Source organism: Opisthocomus hoazin, chromosome 4 (assembly GCF_030867145.1).
Source record: "Opisthocomus hoazin isolate bOpiHoa1 chromosome 4, bOpiHoa1.hap1, whole genome shotgun sequence".
NCBI lineage: Eukaryota > Metazoa > Chordata > Aves > Opisthocomiformes > Opisthocomidae > Opisthocomus > Opisthocomus hoazin.
In genome coordinates this window covers 15,100,782-15,123,615 of record NC_134417.1, presented here as the reverse complement: position 1 = coordinate 15,123,615, position 22,834 = coordinate 15,100,782, and the positions used below count along the sequence as shown (strand labels likewise).

General features: G+C 36.6%; 1 protein-coding gene across 5 annotated transcripts in view; it reads left to right on the top strand.

The window, feature by feature from the left end:
- Positions 1-22,834, top strand: part of OPA1 (OPA1 mitochondrial dynamin like GTPase) — a 55,793-nt gene that overhangs the window by 17,326 nt on the left and 15,633 nt on the right. For all 5 annotated transcript variants that reach the window (XM_075418070.1, XM_075418069.1, XM_075418074.1 and 2 more), the window contains 21 exons: positions 1,085-1,189; positions 1,962-2,048; positions 2,961-3,074; positions 3,414-3,494; positions 3,896-3,970; positions 4,298-4,369; positions 4,521-4,620; positions 5,144-5,274; positions 5,801-5,873; positions 5,966-6,038; positions 6,815-6,930; positions 7,517-7,581; positions 8,214-8,290; positions 11,116-11,281; positions 11,801-11,953; positions 12,589-12,697; positions 13,309-13,388; positions 14,541-14,681; positions 16,037-16,153; positions 16,990-17,083; positions 18,312-18,422. In XM_075418070.1, coding sequence (XP_075274185.1) covers positions 1,085-1,189; positions 1,962-2,048; positions 2,961-3,074; positions 3,414-3,494; positions 3,896-3,970; positions 4,298-4,369; positions 4,521-4,620; positions 5,144-5,274; positions 5,801-5,873; positions 5,966-6,038; positions 6,815-6,930; positions 7,517-7,581; positions 8,214-8,290; positions 11,116-11,281; positions 11,801-11,953; positions 12,589-12,697; positions 13,309-13,388; positions 14,541-14,681; positions 16,037-16,153; positions 16,990-17,083; positions 18,312-18,422 — 2,140 coding nt within the window. The remainder of the gene's footprint in view (positions 1-1,084; positions 1,190-1,961; positions 2,049-2,960; positions 3,075-3,413; positions 3,495-3,895; positions 3,971-4,297; positions 4,370-4,520; positions 4,621-5,143; positions 5,275-5,800; positions 5,874-5,965; positions 6,039-6,814; positions 6,931-7,516; positions 7,582-8,213; positions 8,291-11,115; positions 11,282-11,800; positions 11,954-12,588; positions 12,698-13,308; positions 13,389-14,540; positions 14,682-16,036; positions 16,154-16,989; positions 17,084-18,311; positions 18,423-22,834) is intronic.

Genomic DNA, 22,834 nt, shown 5'->3' with positions numbered 1-22,834 from the left:
GTCTTGTATGTTTAAATGGCAAGTGTTGCAGAAAGGAAATTATTTTATTTATTAAGGAGTTACATTTTAATCCCTTAATCTAGGAAACGTCATTTCTAGTAAAGAAGCTTTTAGATGTATTTGCTGACCAAATATCAGAGGTCCAAGAGGAAAAATAGACATCGTATGGGATATGTGGGATGATACATTCAGATTATAGTACAGTAGCATTCAGGAGAAGCAAAGTATCTTTTTGTTTTCTTCTGTCAAGAAAAATAATTGCAGTTAAAGTGCTAGAGTTGTATACAAGCCATGCAGTGTTCATCAAATCTGTTTTGTGAAGCAGTAAGCAGTTCTTTCAGATAAAGCTGTTTTTATGATTGGTACAAAAATTGCTATGGGCAGATTAAAAGCTTTTTCTCCGCCCTCTCTTTGGGATTTAAAAGATCCCTTTAAGAAACTGAAGAGGATGAGGTTGTTCAGAGTGGTGTCCTGAAGTACACTTTTGTCAAAATCCAAATCAAAAAGTGAAATTTTGAACAACAATGACAACTGTGCTTAGGATTTTTTAATAGACATTTCTAAAAAACATTGCTTCACAAAACCCAAGCCAGAGTTTTCAGAGTAGGTATTCATGTCTCTTCTTCAGAGGACTGTCATAATCTCCTTCTAAACCGGACTGAGCTGGTACAGTTGTTTCTTGAACTGAGGTTGTATACTGAAGAAAAGGTCTAAATTAGGCTTGCAAATTCACATTTATGCCTTGTGATCTTTTTGATTGAACAGCCACTTCCCACTGACGCTAATTTTGGTCTGACTGCACGCATGTAGCTCCTTTGAAAATGATGCTTGTTTAAGATGCTTAAAGATTGATTTTTATGTATCCCCAGGTTTAAAGATTATGGTCTTATTAAAATTTTTAAAGCAAAAATGTGTTGCCAAAAAAAACAATTTCAACAGTCCTCTCTTGATGGTGTTGTAATTTAATAAAAACTAATGGTTGCAAAGGTGTCTATATTTTTGAAAGTCTTGCCTGAAGGATAATATATTTTTCATAGGTAAAACTTTGCTCATGTGATTGTGTATTTCCACCACTGTTTTGTAGCTCAAATACCAAAGAATGCTTGAGCGATTAGAGAAGGAGAACAAGGAATTAAGAAAATTGGTGCTACAAAGAGATGACAAGGGAATTCATCAGAGAAAGTTAAAGGTATTTATGTGTTACAAATCAGCATAGAAATATAATTTTATCACATTTTCCATGATGCTATTATAAATTATATTTGTTAATCCATACATGAATGTTTAACATTTGTTATGAGATACCTGTGCTAATTTTTTTTACATATTAAGGCCTTTATACTTTTTTTTTTTTTTAAAACTATGTAACTTTTCAAAATGGCTTCAGATGGGGAGCCCAGAGGGGTTACCAGGTCAAAGTAATTAATTTACCTCGGTATGTGGAAAATGTGGGTTGGGTTTTTTGATGTGGCGTCACTGTATTTGCTAATAAATATGCTTCCAACTCTTTTTATACACACAGTCTGATAGTTTTGTGCTTTGTCATGGGTCTTGCTGAGTTTGATAGGAATATAGTTACAGGGTCAGGAAACATCCTGTAATGGCCCTGTATAATTCCACAGAGATTGAACTAAGTATGCTTTTGGTTTTGTCTGCCAGCATCCCGAGCTTTCTAAAAATGGATGTTTTCTGCTTCTCTCTGCTTCACTTGCTGACCAGTATGGATCTTCCTCTTTCCTCTGGGAACTGGAAGATAAGGAGTTCTTATTTTAATGGAAGGAGGTTGATAGTACTTCATAAAACAGAGATCTGTGCTGCAGTATAGACAGTTCAGGTTTCAAACCATCAGGAAAGAATAAACATTTTTACAGATGAGTTCACAGACTATACAGATGAACTAGTCTGAAACCCAGTCTTTGTTCTGTTGTCTATGTTTTCTCCCTGCACTTTTGTTTTTTTAGAAATCCTTGATTGATATGTATTCTGAAGTACTTGACATCCTGTCTGATTATGATGCCAGTTATAACACTCAAGATCACCTACCTCGAGTAAGTAGATGAAAAATTCTAGGCTTTTTACTGAAACACCAGTCTTATGATTGAATAGAACATTGAATTGTATTCCAGAATAATCCAGAGCTAGTGCTAGGCTATTTCTTGTAACTCCAGGGTTTTTTCTTAAGATGTGTTCTCCATTTTAAATGCAACAATAGAATTTTGAGAATAACTGGTGTAACTATGTAAAGTCTGCCTTGGCTTGTAGATAAAACACTATCTAGGTCCAGATATGGTTGCTGTACTCAGCCTTTCATTTTAAATGGTGTCAGTGGGGGCACCCCAGCCTTCTCAGCAGAGTAAAGTGACTGTTGTTTCCCTGTGGGTACCTATGGAGCTGAGAAGGTGAGGTGCCCTGGCCAACTCCCCACAGTGGTGCTGCTGTTGGGGGGCGTGAGGAGGGGATTGGGCAGTCTGAGTGTGGCTGTAGGAGAGAGCCAGCAATGCCTCCCACTTGCACAACCACCTGTAGCACTGGTGGCTTCTGTAGGAAGCCGGTAAGATGGGGAAGTGGCAGCAACTACATCAGAATTCAGCCTTCTCCAGGCAGGAGCAGCCTCTACCAGATGAGCAGTCTTCAGTGTTTCACCCACTGGAAGGATTTTGTGCAAGGAGAGTAGAACTGCCTGCCACGAGAACAGCAAGCCCTTCCTCTCCTCATTAGGTGGCCTGGCAGGCTCGGTCCGTCCAGTGCTTTGTGGACTGTGCTGTCTTAAGCACAAGTAAATTGTTTTGTGTGGCTAAAAGTTAGCATTTATTCAAGGATTCGGTGTTTAAACCAATGCATTTATTGTCAAATGTAATGCAGCCAGTGTTGATACAGATTAACATCATCTTAGTCAGCTTTTGTCTAAGCTTCCAAAATGTCCTGCTGAAAGCCAATGGCTGTTTAAACTTTCACTGAAGGTGGTGGTGGTTGGAGATCAAAGTGCAGGAAAAACCAGTGTGTTAGAAATGATCGCCCAAGCCCGCATCTTCCCTCGAGGGTCTGGAGAGATGATGACACGTTCCCCTGTTAAGGTAAAAAACATCATAATCTCTGAATCAGCATTTGCTGTATTGTTCTGCCTCTGATTATGCCATTAGTTGCAGTATATGTGAGCAGTTGTTCATAAAATGGCCACTAAGCAAGTGAGTTGTTACGGTCAATGACATAATTTCTGCAGACCTATATATGATCCATATATATTATCAGAGTAGTGTACTGCTACAGAGTTCCTACTAGAAGTAGTCCTGTGCTAAATAAGCATTCCATATAGATGTATGTTTGCAGTGGGAAGTATACGTGTGCTATTTATTTCTCGTGTTTGTCTGTGATAGATTTACCATACTTTCTCATGTAAGGCTTTTACCATTTAGGTAACTCTCAGTGAAGGTCCTCACCATGTGGCTTTATTCAAAGACAGCTCTCGGGAGTTTGATCTGACCAAGGAAGAGGATGTAAGTATAAAGAAGTGACTGGAAGTTAACATGAATTTTATTAATTCTGAGAAATGTTGTGTCTTTGTGGGCTGTTAGCCCCTGTTAATTAGAGTGAAATATGTTTAGTGAGACAAGGCATTGTATTAGTTATTATATTATCTCTTGATATGGTTTTTGGCTGGCACTGAAGTGGGTAAAAAGTAGAAGGAGCTCTTGTGCCAAGATGTTTTTTGGAGTATGCAGGGGTTTGCAGGTAATCTATCATTTAGCACCCTGTTCACTAGATTTAGTTATTTCAGACAGTATTTATAAACAGAGATCTTGATCCCCAAGTACCCTTTTTTACTTATGTTGGTGATTTTTCTTCTATCACTATTATAAGGAGTTTTATATTTGATATTTTGCTTTTCTCAAAACAGCTTGCAGCTTTGAGAAATGAAATAGAAATCAGAATGAGAAATAGTGTGAAGGAAGGGTGCACTGTTAGCACTGAGGTAAGACTTGTCAAATATTTAGTGGCAAGTATCTGTACGTGTATATCTTTTGTAAGTGTTCTTCAGATGGGAGACTGGTGAATCCAGTTTGTGTATACTTAATATTTTGCGCTATGCAAAGTGTATTTGGACTGCTAAGATCAGTTTTATATCACACTTACATGCACATAAAATTGGACTTCCTATTTAAAATTACAGGCTGTTGCTGGTTTAAAGCATATGTGTGTGTAAATATGTGTTTATATAACTTTAAATATGTGTTTGTGTATGTAATTACATACAAAATAGGCGTGGGTTTAAACCTTTGATTTCAATTTTACTCCACAGACCATCTCCTTAAGCGTGAAAGGTCCTGGTTTGCAGAGGATGGTATTGGTTGATTTACCTGGAGTCATTAGTGTAAGTATGAAATAAATTTAAAAAAAAAAAATCTTTAAGACATGTAAGTGAGGTATTGTTATGGGTGAGAACACTAGCTGTTGTTTTTCTTTTTTACATCTTTCTCTTTTCTTTTTTCCTTTAAATACACGTCTCCATATACATATTAAAGACTGTGACATCAGGTATGGCTCCAGATACGAAGGAAACTATCTTTAGCATCAGCAAGGCCTACATGCAAAATCCTAATGCCATCATCCTTTGTATTCAAGGTAAGAGTCTACATGGTTATCCAATTTGCAGAATTTTTTTATTTATTAATTCTGATTCTTATGTGACTCTAGGGACTCTCCTGATTTTTTTTTTTTTTTTTTTTCCCATTTGTGGCAATCTGTATAGTGTGCAATATAGCATGCTGTGTAATGTCTATTTATAAATTAAGGCACCTTTGGTATCCATGGCGAAAAGCAACTTATTGATAAAGAGTTTTTTATCATTAAAATAAAATTCAAGATATTTTCAAAAATTGTTTTGGAGGCAACACACAATAATAGAGTTTAATATTTTGAGCAAGCTGGTACTTGTTCAAAACTTATACAACTACAACAAACTTATTTTTTTTTATGATACGGGAACAAAGCAAATCTTCACTGTGTGTACCCAGAAATTAAATATAAGTGTAATTTTAATGTTTTTAAGTTGTAACATGAAACTTATTTGATGCCTACTGTATCTTCACTACTGCATATGAGATTACATTGTCCCAAAATCTAGCTTTGTTTTTGTTTATTTTAGATGGATCAGTGGATGCAGAACGCAGTATTGTCACAGACTTGGTCAGTCAAATGGATCCTCAAGGAAAAAGGACGATATTTGTGTTGACGAAAGTTGATCTTGCGGAGAAGAACGTGGCTAGCCCAAGCAGGGTGAGTTGAAACTGTTTTTCTCATAATGGCTGAAGTCACATATGGAAAAATACTTGAGATGCTGTCAGAAATACTGGACCTCACCTACCTGTTCTAGATGTTTTTTCAGTGCTTATTTCTGTATTCTGCATGATTTTGGGATGGTGTTTATTGTTTTAATCTCTCTCAGGCTTTGCTTTAGTGATCAGCTACATGACTTCAGTCACAGCTTAGTTACAGCTCGCTGCAATACCAATTCCTTTCTTGCAGGTGACCTGAGAAAGTTCCATTTCCTGAGAAGGCTTTAAGATATTCTGGGATAGGCTTTTTCATGTTTTTTTGGTGTTTTGTTATGTTATGCCTTATTTGGTTTATGCTTTTATATTTTTTTTTTTCTTTTAAATATCAGTAGAACTCGTAGTCCCATGACAAACTGCTTGTTATAGTAGTCTATGCATAGATGCAGCTGGAACTTTAAAAAGATGCTGAAGGAAATAATGTCTCTGTGCAAGGTTAACTATGTTTTTTTAATTCTTTATTTTCATAGATCCAGCAAATAATTGAAGGGAAACTCTTCCCAATGAAAGCTTTGGGTTACTTTGCAGTTGTTACTGGAAAAGGTAGAGAGAGCTCTGGCTCTGCTTATTTTCTTCTTGATAGCAGAGAAACCTGTCTAAGTGGAACTGTTGCAGCACTCTCTTTTTTTTTCCAGGGAACAGCAGTGAAAGCATTGAATCTATTAAAGAATATGAAGAGGAATTTTTTCAAAATTCAAAGCTGTTGAAGTATGTTGCTATTTATTCCTTTTACTAAAATGAGCCTGTGTTGATAAACGTTAGCTCAGTTTTTCTGTTTAAAATTAAAAAAAAAAAAGGATTGCAGTGTGGAAACACTATTTGAGATTTAATCTGCTTAAATTAAGTATCTTGTTGAAGTGACCAGGTTAGCCTGGTTTTCTAAAGCTTGCTGTAAGTCAGTGGAGAGAGACAGACATCTTCAGGCAGCAGTTGATTCCACTGCAGTTCTGAGCGTCCCTTCAGAGGTTTCTGTATCTCTCCACTGGCTCTAGAAGAACCAAGTACCCAACCTATGTCTAGGCACTTGATACAGCTGGAAGGAGTGAATCCAGTCCAAATATGAGTTGCAGTGCCTCTAAATGTCAGCCGTCTTGCTGTGGCAACAATGTTGTATTCAAAGGGTTTGCTTGTGTGTTCTGCTGGAAGTTCATTGAGCAGTTTTGATTTCATAGGTTTGTATTTCTCAGGAAAGTAAGCTGCACAGTCTTTGGGACTGCAGTGCCTGCACTGCAACGTCTAGAATAAAAATGTATTTGTGGTGGGATTTTCTGGGGTTGGTTCCGCCACCCCCCAGCTCCCCACCTTGCTTTGGTGATGATCTACATTTCAATGTTTTAGAGTAAGAGACTAGAATTAGGGTTAAGTGCACATTCACATGTTATTCTCTGCTATAAAAACAAAGCTTTATTCTTCTGAGGAGAAAATGGGGGCCAGAAAGTGTGGGTATGCATAGAAGAATTTTCTCTAGCTGTCTTTATTTACAGGGCATGTATGCTGAAGGCACACCAGGTAACAACAAAGAACTTAAGTCTTGCTGTGTCAGATTGCTTTTGGAAAATGGTGAGAGAGTCTGTGGAGCAGCAAGCAGATGCTTTTAAAGGTAAACATCTTTTCAAAAATCTAGTGAAATAGTTACCTGCTGTTAAACAGTTTGTTCTTCAATATACATACAATACTTGCATGATTGGGCAGTATGACCACCATTTCTCATGAATTGGTAATTACCCCAGTTAATCGTTACAAAAACACATCAAAAAATAATTCATGGTGTGAAGGGCCCACTTGCTCTAAAAACCAAAGGAGTAAATAAGTATAAAGAAAAAAGATTCATTTTTTTAATAGGCAGAACACATTTCTTCCATTGAATTCAGATGTTGTTTAAAATGACTTGCTATATAAAGATACCATCTGATCAGCCAGGCCAGGACTGACTTGTACAGAGCTGGAAGTTGAATGGCTTTCTTTCCTCTACATTTTTTCAGTGCATGAATCCTGCAATTTGCAGGCATAACATCTAAACCTAGACAACAAAAAACTTTGTTTATTTGTAGAGGCCCTTAAAATTCTTGGAGAATTTGTCATAAGCAAGATTTGTGGCAATTTTAGGAGCTGCTAAACTTTGAAGATAGTCACGAACTGCATATAGACAATTAAAAAAATGAAGGCCTTGTTTCTGATTTTTGCAGCCACACGTTTCAATCTTGAGACTGAATGGAAGAACAATTATCCCCGGTTGCGAGAGCTTGACAGGGTAAATTACTCTGCTGCTTTAATTTTATGTGCTACAAAGTGGTGAAGATTATGGATTAAAATTTATGCGATTTAATCTCATTTGTAATGGTTTCTAAAAATTAATATAAAGCACTGACATTTTAAAATGTGAGGACAGTGTAAATTATTCTGGGGGAAGGAAATACTGAGCTCTCTGGTTTATGAACTAGTGTGCTCCAAAATTGTGATACTTCAACACTTAACAAGTCCTTTACTCTTTTAATATGCAGTTAACTGACCTAACTCACCCACAGGAGTACGTCAGTGTTTCTTTGTAATCATGACAGAACTGTCAAAGAGAAGTTACATTCCCTGGTCTTTCAGACAGACAGAATAACAAAATGATTATGATCCCATTCCCTGATTCTTTTATAGAGATCCTGAATATTCAAATGCCATGCCTGGGCAGAGGCATGCAAGAGATGGGTGGGAAGATTGTGTTAAACCAGGGTAGCTTATGACAAGCACATACATTGTCCAGAGCATGACCAGAAGGTATCATTTTAGGCTTAAAGGCCACAAGAAAAAGGTTTTTGTTTTTTACTCTTTGCATGGAAACAAGATCAAACTATACTTAAAATCATATTATTTCATATTTTTCCTTTTGCATAGAATGAACTGTTTGAAAAAGCAAAGAATGAGATTCTTGATGAAGTCATAAGTTTGACTCAGGTCACACCAAAGCACTGGTATGTTTGGGGTTTTTTTTTTCCCGTTTTTAATTAACTAGCAGAAGTTTACTTTTATATTTTAAAGAGTTTAAGTAAATAAAATTAAAATTCTCAAATATAAGTAAGGAACTGTTTTTCTTAGGACATTGTATTATTATGTCCATTGTCCCTGTGGAAGTAATCTATGTTTGTTTATTATTCTGAATCAACAAATGCTTTTATAATCCCTTGACAAAAATTATATGATGTTAGTTTGTGTTTTGTTCTGTTCAGTATAACGAACAATAGATATTCCTCAAAAAAACGAAAAGGAACAGTCATATTTTTTCAGATGTTCATTTGAAGTATGAATTAGTAATTCCTCTTAACTTGACGTTTAAGCGTTGTCATTGTGCATGTCAAAATAATACGTATGACCTTGGAAAAAAAAGCTTTGTGTATCTGTGAATTGGAGTTTTGGAAGTTTAAAGATTATGCCATTCCTGGATATAAAAAGAACTGATCTGGATGTTTGAGAACTTCATGCTACATATGGATCATGTGAATGTCCTTGGTAGCCTCAACCAAGTAGCACCGTACTGTGTTGCACTGCTGCTTTGTAAGGCAGACATAGGTGTGAGACAAGGGCCTTAGTGTAAGTATGTTAACAGTGTAGCATCACTGCATAGTAAAGCCGTTTTAGATGCGAGCTGAGAGGAGAATAGCCAATGTACAGGATTGCTTTGATGACAGCCTGTACCACAACTGAGAACCATGAAAAAAGATGTCTTAAATGCCGTTGCCTTCAGCAGCCTGAATTGAACTGTTACTTGGTCATAGATCCAAAACCAAGATATAATGACTTAATGACATTATTCTGGGCATGTGGATGCATTCAGAGAATGCGTTGTAGGAAGTACGTTAGTCTGAAGTTATGTTCTAGTCCAAATGTAATGCAGGTTTGCTGTTTTGGTGTTTGCTGCTGTTTGCAGTGTAATAGATACTGAAGGACCATGGCCCATGTGTAGTCTGCTTCATTTTATGTTGTGGATTGGGTGGGTGCATAACAGGAATGTTTCTGTGCATTTTTTTTGAAGGTTAAAATGTAGTGGTGATTCTAGTTTTATAACACATAATGAGCTATAAAGTAGAACTGAAAACCTAAGTGATGATAAAATGCTGCTGTTAGCCATAATACGCAGCCTGAAAACAGCAGTGCATTTGATGAATGCAAATGTTTCTATCCTGTTAAAATTTCCATTCCTTCCAGTTAATATGATTGAATTTAAGCAAAGCAAAGTGTATTTTTATTGATGCGTTAGTAAAGAAGGAATGAGATTGCATTTGTTCTTAATTTGAGGACTACCCTTCTCCTACAGTGCATCTGTAAGTGGTAAAATCCATAAAAGACGGTTTCCAGCACACCCTGTGAGTGAAATTAATTTGCCATATCCCCAGTTATTTTAATGGTGATCAAGAATGATCAATAATTGGTCTTTGTTTGAATGCTGTCCAAATCATTCTATTTTGAACAAAGCTTTTTAACAATAACATTTTTTGAGTAGTGGCAATATTAATTTTTATTTGTAGTGAATTCTTTTAACATTTAAATGCTTGAGTTCCTTTTGTATAAATACTTTTACTACCCTAAATATACCAAAGATCTGTTCCAACAGTAAAAAAACTGGTGGCTTTGATCCCCGTTTATACTGGTGTGTCAGCAGGGCAGCTTCATAATTTTGAAATCTGAAGAGGGATGCTTTAAACACAGAAGAAAATTTTCAATTAGGCCATTGTTGAAACAGGGGGGAGGCATGATATGTGTGAGAAGTTCTTCAGTCTTTGTCCACAGATGGCCTAGTTAGAGTAGGGGCGTAATCAGGGATAAGGCTTGTGTCCTGAACTTCAGCCCATTTGGAAGAAAAAGGCTTGAGTGAATCTGATGGTCTTTTACCACCAAAAAAAGGCAGTTTTTATTCTTTGGCCTTAGCTCCCACCATTCTACCAAATGTGCCATTCATTTGATCTGTTGGTAAGCTGATTTAGCATGCTGAGCTAGCATAAAATTAACCTGCAAGAAACTCACAACCTGTACTGGAGACTGTGGCAAGAGCAGAAAGAGCACTGGTGCTTCTGTGGGTACCGGCTGCATGTTGCACTGGCTCAGCTGAGTTGTCTCACTGCAGCTGCAAAGTTTTCCAGAGTAAGTTTATTGTCATTTGAAAAGGTTTAAGTTAGATTGTTTCCATTGTTACTTCTTGAAACGTGTCATAAAGAGGAAAGTGATGCTTAGTTTTATAGTGACGTGAGGCACACTTATAAATGAATGTCAATATACATTTTGGTAAAAGGTTGGACTTCTTAACTTGCTTCATTGTTTATCAAATCTGGGAACAATTAATAAAAATCCCAGATGCAAAACTACAGCATGTTCCAACAAACAAATCGGAATACTACAGAAACAAAACCCACATGCTTTTTTGGGAGTGTGGACTTTTTAGTCAAATCATACCAGTGCTTTACAGTCTGCCCCCTTGTTGTTCCACCACCTGCCAAGCATATGCACACACAGCTCTGCATGGTTATATTGGTATAATTAAAGGCTGCAAAGAACTGTTGTGCAGAGCAGTGGCAGCCAGTAAGAGTCGTAGAGGCCAACTTCTGAAGCTGTATTTGCACTGAAAACACTGTATATTTGTGTCCTTAGTTCCAAGCGGATTTTGGTGAAGTTGTGTCGTGATGTTAAGAAGTATGTGCTGAGTTTTGTAGTCTGCTTTTCTCAGTGTTCCTAATAAATTGAATGCATACTTGTTAGACACTTTTGTATTGGAAGCCGTCATATGTGTTACAACTTTCTATTTTAGGGAGGAGATTCTTCAGAAAACTTTATGGGAGAGGGTATCTACTCATGTGATTGAGAATATCTACCTTCCAGCAGCACAGACTATGAACTCAGGGACATTTAACACCACTGTGGACATCAAACTGAAGCAGTGGACTGACAAGCAACTGCCTAATAAAGCAGTAGAGGTGAGAATTTAGTTATTTTAAAAACTTAAAAAAAAAAAAACATCTGTGCAAAACCTGTTGAAATGAAAGCGTAGCTCCAGGGAAGTAAGGTGGTGGTTGGAAGGGCTGACTGCAGTTCTTTTAACCAGCTTACATGCCAGAAAAGGCTAGCAAGATCTTGATGTTGAGAAGCGTATACATCAGTCACATTGTATTCTACTCTTCTGGTGAATTTTCCCCGTTAAAGACTGGAATACCCCTCCTTTGAGAAGGTTAAACTCTTCGAGGTAGGTATGTTGATTTATGCAAGTTTAACAGATTTTCACTTGCTACAACATAGCGAAGCAAAGCCTAATGTTGACTTCATTAGTAATGGATAAGGCAGCAAAGGAAAAGTCAATTACTTACTCTTATGCTTGTATGTTGTTTTCGACAGTATGCAAATTTTCATACTTGCAAGAGTTGTCATAAACGTGCCTTTACCAGCCGGTGCATGGTACAGTGGCCCATTTCAGTGGGTATTGTTTACTAACTTTCTAGGTGGCATGGGAGACTTTACAAGAAGAATTTTCTCGTTTCATGACAGAACAAAAAGGAAAAGAGCATGATGATATCTTTGATAAATTGAAACAAGCTGTCAAAGAAGAAAGCATTAAACGACATAAATGGAATGAGAGAGCGGAGGATAGTCTGGTACAATGTAGTGGGTTTTTCTGCATTGTTGACTAAGTGCTGTTGAAATCTTTTTACTGAAGTTGCATATTCAGTATCTTTGCATTCTTTTAATGTAATCATAAGATGATAGGGACATGTATCCATCTCTTCTTTTCGATATAATGTTTTAACTCAGTGTTTCTCAATTCATTTTATTATTACCTTTTGTAAATTACTGTCCTAAATAGCATCTAATAAAATGGCTTTGGTTGGTTCACGAAAAAGTCCTTCATAATCCACTGGCTGCCCAAGGACAGCCTTGTGAGAAATGTTTAGCATCAGCTCATTTGTTTTCCTAACTATAACCACATAAAATAACAGCATTTCATTACCATCTTTATAGATTCTGTAATCTGGAGGGAATTCATATTGTTTGTTATATGTTTTACAGTATTTATGCTAGGCTATGGAAGAGTCAAAGGCACAAGAAAATATTTTTGGCAGTGCTTTGAAAAGATACCTCTTGAATAAATCCTGTGTGCCCAATAAATGCTGCTTTTATAGACATCAAAAAATCAAGACAATGTCAGATATCTTTTTTTTTAATTTTTTTTTTTTTACTAAATACTGAATAAATTATTTATTGTATACTAAAATGATGTTCTGTATTGCAGCGAGTGATCCAGCACAATGCCTTAGAAGATCGGTCAATATCTGATAAACAGCAGTGGGATGCAGCTATTCATTTTATGGAAGAAACACTCCAAAGTCGTCTCAAAGACAGTGAGTTGTGTGATGCATTCCACTCTTGTGTGCTTTTTAATCTGGGCCAATTTCCGGATCTAGTTCACTTCACTGAAATGCAAGCTTTGCTATCAGAACAAGTGAGACAGTGGTGACAGTTCAAAATGGTACCGATACTTACAGAGATACTTAGCAAAATACAGCCTCAAAAACTAGTGCTCTTGCAGTGAGGTAACCGAAAGATAAGTAACAGAGATCTGTAGAGTCAAAAAATGATACAGATGCACAAGTAGAAGAACAGGATAAATTCAGGGAAAGTAGTTTGTCCATTAAGGTTATCAAGCAGAATTAATTTTGATGCAAGTTGCAACAAGGTAAGATTTTTAAATGCCTGACTTGGAACCTAGAGGGCTGTCTCAGTGGAGGGATGCTATGTTTTTTATATACTTCCTTGAAGTATCTACGGGTTGGCAGTAAAAGACATGAATTGCTGCTTTAAGTAAAAGACATCTGACTTGACTCAGTATGGTGTATCTTATGTTCTTAGGCATAAAATGTCCATTCTTGTTCTTGTACCTAATTTTAGAACTATAAATTTGGCTGATTACATGTATTTTGAGTGACACTTAACATCGTGTTTCCTTTTTTAGCTGAATCTATTATTGAAGATATGGTGGGTCCAGACTGGAAAAAAAGGTGGTTATACTGGATAGGCCGTACCAAAGAGCAGGTAAAAGGGGAAAAGAAAAATAAATTGTAGTTCGCTTCCTTTAGAGAACTTTGATTATTACTCAGTAAATTTTCAGAAATACCAACCCTCTTCAGACTATTTAGATTATTGCAAATTTAGAATTACTATTAATTGTTTTAAATATTACACCACAGAGAATTCCATATACTTTTTCATATTGCAGATACGTAGTAGTTTATAAACTGTTTTCCATTCTTTAGGTGAATTACATCTTTACTATTATGCCATTGACCTGTATATTAAAGTTCTTCTAGTAAAAAGAAATTGATGAAAACAGGGTGGAAACTGGGCTATTCTCTTCTATACTTTTCAAGCATGCCTTTTAAGCAGAAATTGCATGCAATTTCCTATCATACTCCATTTGGATTTGTTTAGTATGCGATAGCATTTTCACTGGCATTCTAGTCACAGTTGTATTTTCTGATTGACTGTTTTCATTATTATCTCTCCTCTCATTTGCTCATAGCTTTTGGAAATTTCTTTTGAACTTAAATAGCACCTTCCATTCAATGCCCAGAGATGATGGGCTTTTTATGTTACTACTTCTAGATATTTCTCAAACTGAATCATACTTTAAAGAAGTAAGTAGAGTTTAAAAGAATACAGTAGAAAGTAATTGTTTCAGAGGAAGGAGTTTTACAGTCAACTGTATGCAGCCAGGTATGGGAGAAAGGCAGTGACTTCAACCTGTCTTATTTGAATGTAATGAACAGCAACTTGAAGGTATGAATCCTTGTAGAGTTCTTGCTAGCTGTTAGGCAAAAATTACAGTTCTTATCAGTGTCACAGGTGATACGTGAATATGAACCCTACTAGCAGATGTTCATGGAGAGGAAAGAAGGCTGACACCTATGATTATTTTTTTTTCCACCCTTTTCTTCCTTTTCTGCATTTCTGTGCATAATGAAAAGGAAAAAAAAATGAAAAATTGACAGAGAATTATCCATTCAAAAATACTGTATTTGAGATGTCTTTGCACAAATACCCTTTTGAGTCACTTAAATGTATAGTTAGTAGTGTCAAAGGTATGTTCTGTTCTGGCTTATTAAGCAGGTAGATTGTTTATTAAGGAGGTACTGGTGGTCTCTTGAGTCTATAATAATTGATTCTAACTTACCATTCTTATCTTAGAATATTCGTAATGAAACAAAAAATGAGCTTGAGAAATTAATCAAATGCAATGAGGAACATGCAGCGTATCTGGCAAATGACGAAGTGACAACTGTCAGAAAGAATCTCGAAGCAAGAGGGGTAACAGTGGACCCATGTCTGGTAAGATGCAGAATTGTAACAAAACATATGGAAGCCCCCTGTGATCATTTGAATGTTCTTTCTAGATAGACAAAAGACTCCATCTAAATACAGAGTTTGTAATCCAGATGTTTCCAAATGAATTACTAAATGACTGCTTGCACGCAATTCACACACTGCTGTTGGCTGTCAGACAAATGCACTACAATGTTTTGGAATCTGTCAGTTTAGACTGAAGTCAGAATCTGCTGAGCAGATTTTCTCGCCTACATTATGACAGTGTTTAAAATTATTGTTCAGATGTTATATAGTGGAATCAAGGCCTCTGTGAGCAAGATACAATAAAAACACATTGTGCATTCCTGAGCTTTCAGTGTGGTTGTATGTGCAGTTTGAAGTTCATAGGTGCACTGAAGAGAGGGAAATTTTGCAAAAATACTTGGAAAAAGGCAGGGGTTTTTAGAGTGCCACGAGGGAATGTATTGTACATTTTAAATGTTCTGGAAAATTGCTTATCTCATTGCAATGTAATGCTCAACCGTAATTAGACCTTTTATCTAATTAGATCTAAAATTTTAAATAAATTATAATTTGATCATGAATAACTAATAGATGTAGATTTCCTTTAACAATGATGTATTTTCTGCAGTAACTGTGGCTACCTTTTCAATATTAATACATGTGCTTACACAAGGTAGAAGAGTTATTTAAATACCTGCTGCCCCTTTCCTATACAGTACTTACCATACCTTTTCTAAAGGTCAGAGTAGTGATCCACATCCTCTACATGAGGAGACTGAGTGCAAACTGAATTTCCTTTCTAGCTAAGCAACTGATTTGCTGGATTTTATTGTATGTTTTTTTTGAAGAGCCATATCGATACACATATTTAATTTTGAAGAACTGGGACATAAATAAGTCTAATCAATAAATGTTACAAATATTTGTTTACATAAGATCCACTAAATATTTCTCTATGCTTTAATCTGGTTTAATTGATAAATTAATGAGTACCACTCAAACATATATTCTCAGTGTTAATGTGAAGATTGCATCATGCCAAGATGAACAATTTGTCCCATTTTGTAGTATAAAATTTAAGCGTATTTTGGCTGCAGGCAATATTTTTAAGCATTCAGTTATGTTACAAGTATGGAATAGTAGATTTTTTAAATTGACAGTCATCTGTAATGTTTGCCATGTGTAACCAACATGTTAATCATATCCCAGTTGGAGACAAATTGCTGAGAAATTTTTAAGTGTATATTACGTGGCAGTGATAGTGGAATTCAGAGTTATATTTTAAAATTAAATGCAATCATTAGATTATGCATGATAGTCATTCGTTTAGTCAAATTTAAGTACTGTTTTCCTAGATTAAAGACACATGGCACCAAATTTATAGAAGATATTTCCTGAAGACTGCTTTGAACCACTGCAATCTATGTCGAAGAGGCTTCCATTATTATCAGAGACATTTTGTGGACTCGGAGGTAAATTTCAGAACAGATACACACTGGTGTTTTGCTGTAATATTTCTATCTTGGTTGGAAAAAAAAAATTCTACAAATACTTTAAACTAGCCTAACCTTTCTTTTATATCCTTTACCTTGAGATAGCTGGTGATCTTTTCCATAAAGCTTGTAATTAATAAAATGCCATCCTGGTGGTAATTATATAAAATGACCACTAGATATCAGCCATGACCTAAACATCTGTTACTTATCAACGTGTATTGAAAATGCACTGTTAAAAGCGGTTTTGTACAGCTATTGATATCTTGTTGGTATCCATTTCTCCCACTTTCCCGTTGATACGTGTTTACCTCACTGATACAAAAAATTCAGAAAACATGAAGTAAGGGGGTTGTATGGGGTAAGTATGATAAGTAAGTGTTTAGAGTTAATGCTTTGAACCATATGTGATCAACACAGTAACAATGGAGCTTACAAACAGATCTTTTAAATGACTTGCTGGTTTTGTAAACCCAGGCTTGTGCAACAAATGACAGTATGCATGAAGTCATAGAATCATAGAGTCATTACGGTTGGAAAAGACTTCTAAGGTCAAGTCAAACCATCAACCCAACACCACCATGCCTGCTAAACCATGTCCCCGAGTGCAATATCTACACTTTTTTTGAACACTTCCAGGGACTGTGACTCCACCACTTCCCTGGGCAGCCTGTTCCAATGCCTGACCACTCCTTCAGTAAAGAAATATGCATACATGAGTGTACAGCTCCTGCTAAAAGTGTCAAGAGATTCTTGTAAGTGTAGGATGTTCACTGGACATCAGAGGTCTGACACTACAACTTCCCTCGTTTCAGCTCGAATGTAATGATATTGTCCTCTTCTGGCGAATACAGCGAATGCTGGCAATTACAGCAAATACACTGAGGCAGCAGCTTACTAACACTGAAGGTAAGGCTCATGAGTTGAGGTGTTTTAAACAAAAAATTATTTAGAAATCTTCTAATGTTCCTCTAGGTATGTGTTCCTTTCATGTGTAACATGGCTGGCTGATTTTTGTGTCCCAGTTAAGTAATTAAAAGAGTAAATAGAATTTGACATTTTATTAAATCATTTACTGTAAATAAAATGTCAAATAATTAAGGCACTATCCAGTTTAAAATATTTTCAGATATGCGATGCCAATTGCCAATATCTTTTTCCAAGCAGAAAAAATTTAAATAAATAGTGACTATATTCTTTTTTTCTCAGGTCAATCTGGCTATAGATTTTAATTTTAAAATGTTTGATATAAAAAATAATTTCTAATTGATTTTTTTTTTAAAGCCATGTAATATGTAGACAAGCTAATACAACAGTGGCTTTCTTGTAAAGCTTTATTCATGTAGCAATCTGCTAGTGCTATGGTTTGAACCTTGTCATGTGATGCAAGTTACCCTCCATGGAGAGTAAATTGACCCTAAATGTAGAAAACTAGGTCCTGTCTCTTCAGACCACCTACCTCATTGACAACTGCTGGGCTGAAAATTAGGAAGTTTCATTAGGAGGTATTCCCTCTAAGTATGAAGGGCAAGGATATATGAGTGTTAAGATGGACATAATACTGCTTTAAAGAGTTTTTGATTCCTCTTAGCCTTGTATATACAGCTACACCCCTCTGTGTGTCATCAGTCCTTTAATACCACGCTCTGCTGTCATCATTAACTTATTTTTCCATCTTTCACCTTTAAATGACTTGGCCTTGATTCATCTGATGAGGGTGATGTTGATAGTGAAAGTGTAACTGTTAAGAAGGAGGCAGCAAGAATGCTTACAATGAAAGGTTTGTTGGGCACTCGGTCTTGAAGAAGAAAAACTGCTGAATTTAATAGACAGCAGTCTACAGATATTTTTATCTCCTCCTAATAAAGTCATCCAGTAATAATTTAATTCAGAGAGAGAGTATCCTTTGAAACTTAAACCTCTTTCTCAAAGAATTTTCTGTTTTAATGGCCCAAACAAGGGGCCTATGGGTTTAGAAGTTTGCCTTTTCTCCAACCAGATTGGTTAGTCTGGTAACATATACTACGTCTCCCACAGACCTTCCCAAAATTTTGTCCTTCGGTCATTACAGGTGCAAAAGTGATACCACTCGTGCTTTTTTTTTTTGATTGGTTTGTTGTTTTGTTTTTTTTTACAGTAAGACGCTTGGAGAAGAATGTAAAGGAAGTGCTTGAAGATTTTGCTGAGGACAATGAAAAAAAGGTGAAGCTCCTAACTGGCAAGAGGGTCCAGCTTGCAGAGGATCTCAGTAAGTATCTACTCTATCGTGTTTTGGAACTAGCTTGAAATGAAGCAAATTCTGACCACTGACCTTGAGAACATTTAATGCAATATGGGTTGTTCCTGTGCTAGCATTTAATTAATATAAAAAATGGAATTTTTCTCAAGTACAGTCAGATCTTACCGATTCAAAGGTGGATATGGGTAGTATAGCGTGATAGAACAACATAATTTACACTAGATGTAAATTCACTGATATAAATACATGCATCAATATACTGAAAATTGTACTTAAATCATAATAATATTGTAAAGGGAAGTTCTTGTTTTTCTAATACAACATGGTTAATCCACACCTCGGAGATGTGTCTCTGGGTGCTTCAGTCTTGACTGTGTAAGGTTTTGTTCCCATCGTTTTTTAATTATTGGGTGAAATATGTAGGCTTCCCAAAGATAGTACTGACTTTCAATACAGGTTAGCTGGAAGTGCCTGTGACTTACTGGCCAGCTTATTTTAGGCCATGTATGCAGAAACAAAACCTGTCAGAAACGAAGATCTGATATATTCTGCTTATTAACCTGAGATAACCATTATATTAAGAGATTTATCAAAGAAGAAAATCTAGCAGATTTAACCTTCCAGAAGGATTGCTGTAGTTTAATGCTTTGAGTCACTCAGAACATGTTAAAGGATTTTGTTTTTATTAGAGTAAGATTTTTAAACAGTGAAAGTTTTTAAGGGCACAGTCCAGGCTGAAGTGATACTTCTGTCGTCTACCAGCACATGCAATAAGGTTTAGACTGACTTTTAGCTGATGGGGCTTGCTCTTGCACATATGTTGTTGGTGTTTTGGCTCATCCTGCTATTATTTTGTGAGACTTCCACTTAAACCCCAGCTGTACACCTGGACTGGCAGGGGGGAAAAAGAATGCTGTGCAAAAAGGAAAAGAAAAATTTGTGATAAAGTTCACACAGATATTTCTATATCTGCATCTTGAGATCACAGGTGACCTTTCTTCTTAGACTTTTATTTTATGGTTGATGTAGCAACTAAGTTTCTCTTAAAATATAACTTTGAATGTTTAATTCAAAATAAATGAATGCTGGGGTCAGTGTTTCTTCTTCTATTTAGCAATGTTCTGATATTCAAGGGTCAGTGGGACAGAGAAGCCTTCAATTGCTGTTATAGTTTCCTAAGTATGAATTCTATCTTCTACTTTTTACATCCAAAACATCATATAAAACAAATGTTTTGCTCACAGTAAACTCAAAATCTACGATTTATTTTTGACAATGATGGTTTGGTTACATTGGGAGTGTTCTCAAAGAAGAGAAGGCTGTGAGGGGACCTAATATATGCTTACAAATATCTGAAGGGTGGGTGTCAGGAGGATGGGGCCAAACACTTTTCAGTGGTGCCCAGTGACAGGACAAGGGGCAATGGGCACAAACAGAAGTACAGGAAGTTCCATCTGAACGTGAGGAAGAACTTCTTCACTTTGAGCGTAACAGAGCACTGGAACAGGTTGCCCAGAGAGGTTGTGGATTCTCCTTCTCTGGAGATATTCAGGACCCGCCTGGACAAGGTCCTGTGCAGCCTGCTGTAGGTGACCCTGCTTCGGCAGGAGGGTTGGGCTAGATAACCCACAGAGGTCCCTTCCAACCCCTACCATTCTGTGATTCTGTGATATCTTCTTATTGGAAATATTGTTATTAAAATACCAGTCAGGTATTTGCTGTCCTTTAGAAAATGCTGGTGTAGTATTTTGGTATTGTGAGTGTGAGTTTCAATGAATCTAGGGTGAATTGTCTGAGTTTTTTTGACTGGTCTCTGAAACAGGTGGTGTGACTATATAATTTTTATTATAGGTTCATAATTTTCCGCAAACATCCTGTGTTGCTTTTGAAACTTGTTATCAACCTTCATGTAGTCACTCTTTTAGAGTGGGTGGAATGTGTTCTACAAAATAAACCATCTTCCTCTCTCTCTCTATATATGTATGTTGAGGTAAAACTAGTGGTAACCTGCATAGTGGGGCACAGATATTTAACAAGGAAGTTAACTCCTTTGATTAGTGAGCAGTGCTGCTTGCTTTCTAGCTGTGACACTGGATGTTAATTTTTTTCCCGAGCAAATACTGACATAGAGTGAAATGTGGTCATTTTGATTTATCCTTGTCCATGTTTCAAAACAAGATAAAGCAGCACTAGAAAATACATAATGCTTAAGCTAATCCCTCTCTATTTTGCGCTGAAATTGACTTGGAATGTTTGCATTGTCAGTTTTGCTTCTCCCCAGCATCACAAATAACCTCCCATTTCAAAGCAGTAGCAGCTCCGGTCGTTATTTTGTAAACCAAGACTAGACCTGTAAGAGCAGCCTGCCTGTGTGTTTATAATCCTAGGTATCTGTGTTTTAGCATATATGCTTCAAGTTTGTAGTCTGCATTTCATAAATTACTGTGTAGCTAAAACACCGTCAGTGCACTGTATTTCTTGAGATTCAGGAGGTCACAGATCCCACACACGTTTTTCTAAGGAAATACTCATTATTCAGTACAAAACGATGTATGATGTCATGCTCTGTTTTATTGTACCTATGGGAAGATTTTAAAACTACCACTGCTTAGCTCTGTAGTCAGATCAGCAATGTTCTCTCTACTTCCTGCATGCTTTTATTGCGAAGTGGTTACAATTTTTATGGGCAAATGACAGCAAAAAGGTATTTCTTTGCCTTTCCCTTAATGAGTAGAGTGCTTTTCTGTGGTGAAGGTTTCTTTATACTCCTGAGACAGTTTTTGATAGCATAGAGCATTGAACTCTCAGGTGGCTTTACGAGTGATTTCCTTTTTACAGCATTTAGTGATGATCAGGACTCTGCTTAAGGAAAGAAAATCTTGCTTCCCACAACAGACATTCATAAAGTATTTTAATTAGGAATGGAAGGGATCTCCTGAATCATGAAGTCCAGTCTCTCTGTTCCTGGCAGCTGTGTTTATATAACCCAGCTCATTCACATATCTTGAACTCCATCTTTAAAGCAGTTAACTTGTTGGGGCTCACTGTTCATACTGAAGATGTGTTCCAGGATGTCGTTCCTGTGATAGTTACGAAAGGTCATTTAATTTCCAGTCTGAATTTGTAAACATGAAGCTGGGATTTGCTCCCGGATTGGAAACTGTACTTGCAAATCTAAATTATTTATATACCTGAGGTTGGGACGCTTCCTCTTGATGCTGATGGTAAGGCAACACTGTCTCACTTCTGTTACATCAGTCTTTTGATGCTGACGCACCATTGTTTGTTCAGGATACTGGTTAATGTCAAACTGTTTCTGACATGGGTGACCGAGTCTTGTAATGAGAGCTTGTATAAGACTCAAAGCTTATTTGAGCAGGTTTTGTTACCTGTGTTCTACAGCCCTGAGTGGTATTTTATACATGAATGTTCCTTGATGACCTTTAGGCCCCAAGTCTTGCTGCTTCTTAATGTTTGTCTTGGGTTTTATTCTAAAGAGTGTAAACAGATCTTTTGAACAGTTTCTAACAAGTTACGTATTTTATAATGTGCTGAAGGTTACCTTTTCTTCAAAGAAAGGCTTTAAGTTTAATGTAAATGTACTCCTTATCACAAGTATCATCATGATACTTGTACCAGTGAACAGTTACTAAGTGTATGGAAATAAAGAAGCCCTAGGACTAGAGGCCATCTGGAAGAAAGGATCATAAGGTACAAGAAGGGGCAGAGCAGAAGATGAGTAGCTGATTTGGAAAAAGTGACTTTTAAAATGTCCAAAAATGCAATCAATCCATAAGAATACCTGTACTGAGAGAGGCCTGTGGTCTGCGTATCCCAGTGCCCTGTCCCTGGCAATGAGCAGGCGTGGGTACTTAATGAACTGCATAAGAACAGGTTAAGCATACCAGTAGTACTTGCCTGTTATGCTCTGTCAGCATGTGACAGTCTGTAGTTCCAAGACTTCCTAATCCTGAGGTAATATCTTTGTGATTAATAGCCATTCATGGATTTTTTTTTTTTTCTCCAGTGAATTTCTCTAATTGCTTTTTGAACTCATGTAAACTTTGGCATCTGCAACATCCTGTGGCAATTAGTTCCAGAGTTTAACTACACACTGTGTGAAAAAGTACTTCCTTTTGTTTGTTTTTGAGCCACCTGCCAGTTTCATTTGGTTCTGCTTAGTTCTTGCACTGTGAAAAACATTCAGTAATCTTTCCCTATTCATTTTTTTGTGCCACTCATGACTTTATAGATGTTTGTACTACCCGCACTTGCTCTTCTTTTTCCTGGCTTGAAAAGTTCTCATCTATGTAGTGGCTGCTTGCGTGGACATTGTTTCATAGCTTCAGTCAGCCTTGCCACTCTTTTCCCCCTTTCGGTTCTACTAAACCCTTTTTGAGATGAAAGAGCAGAATGCACAC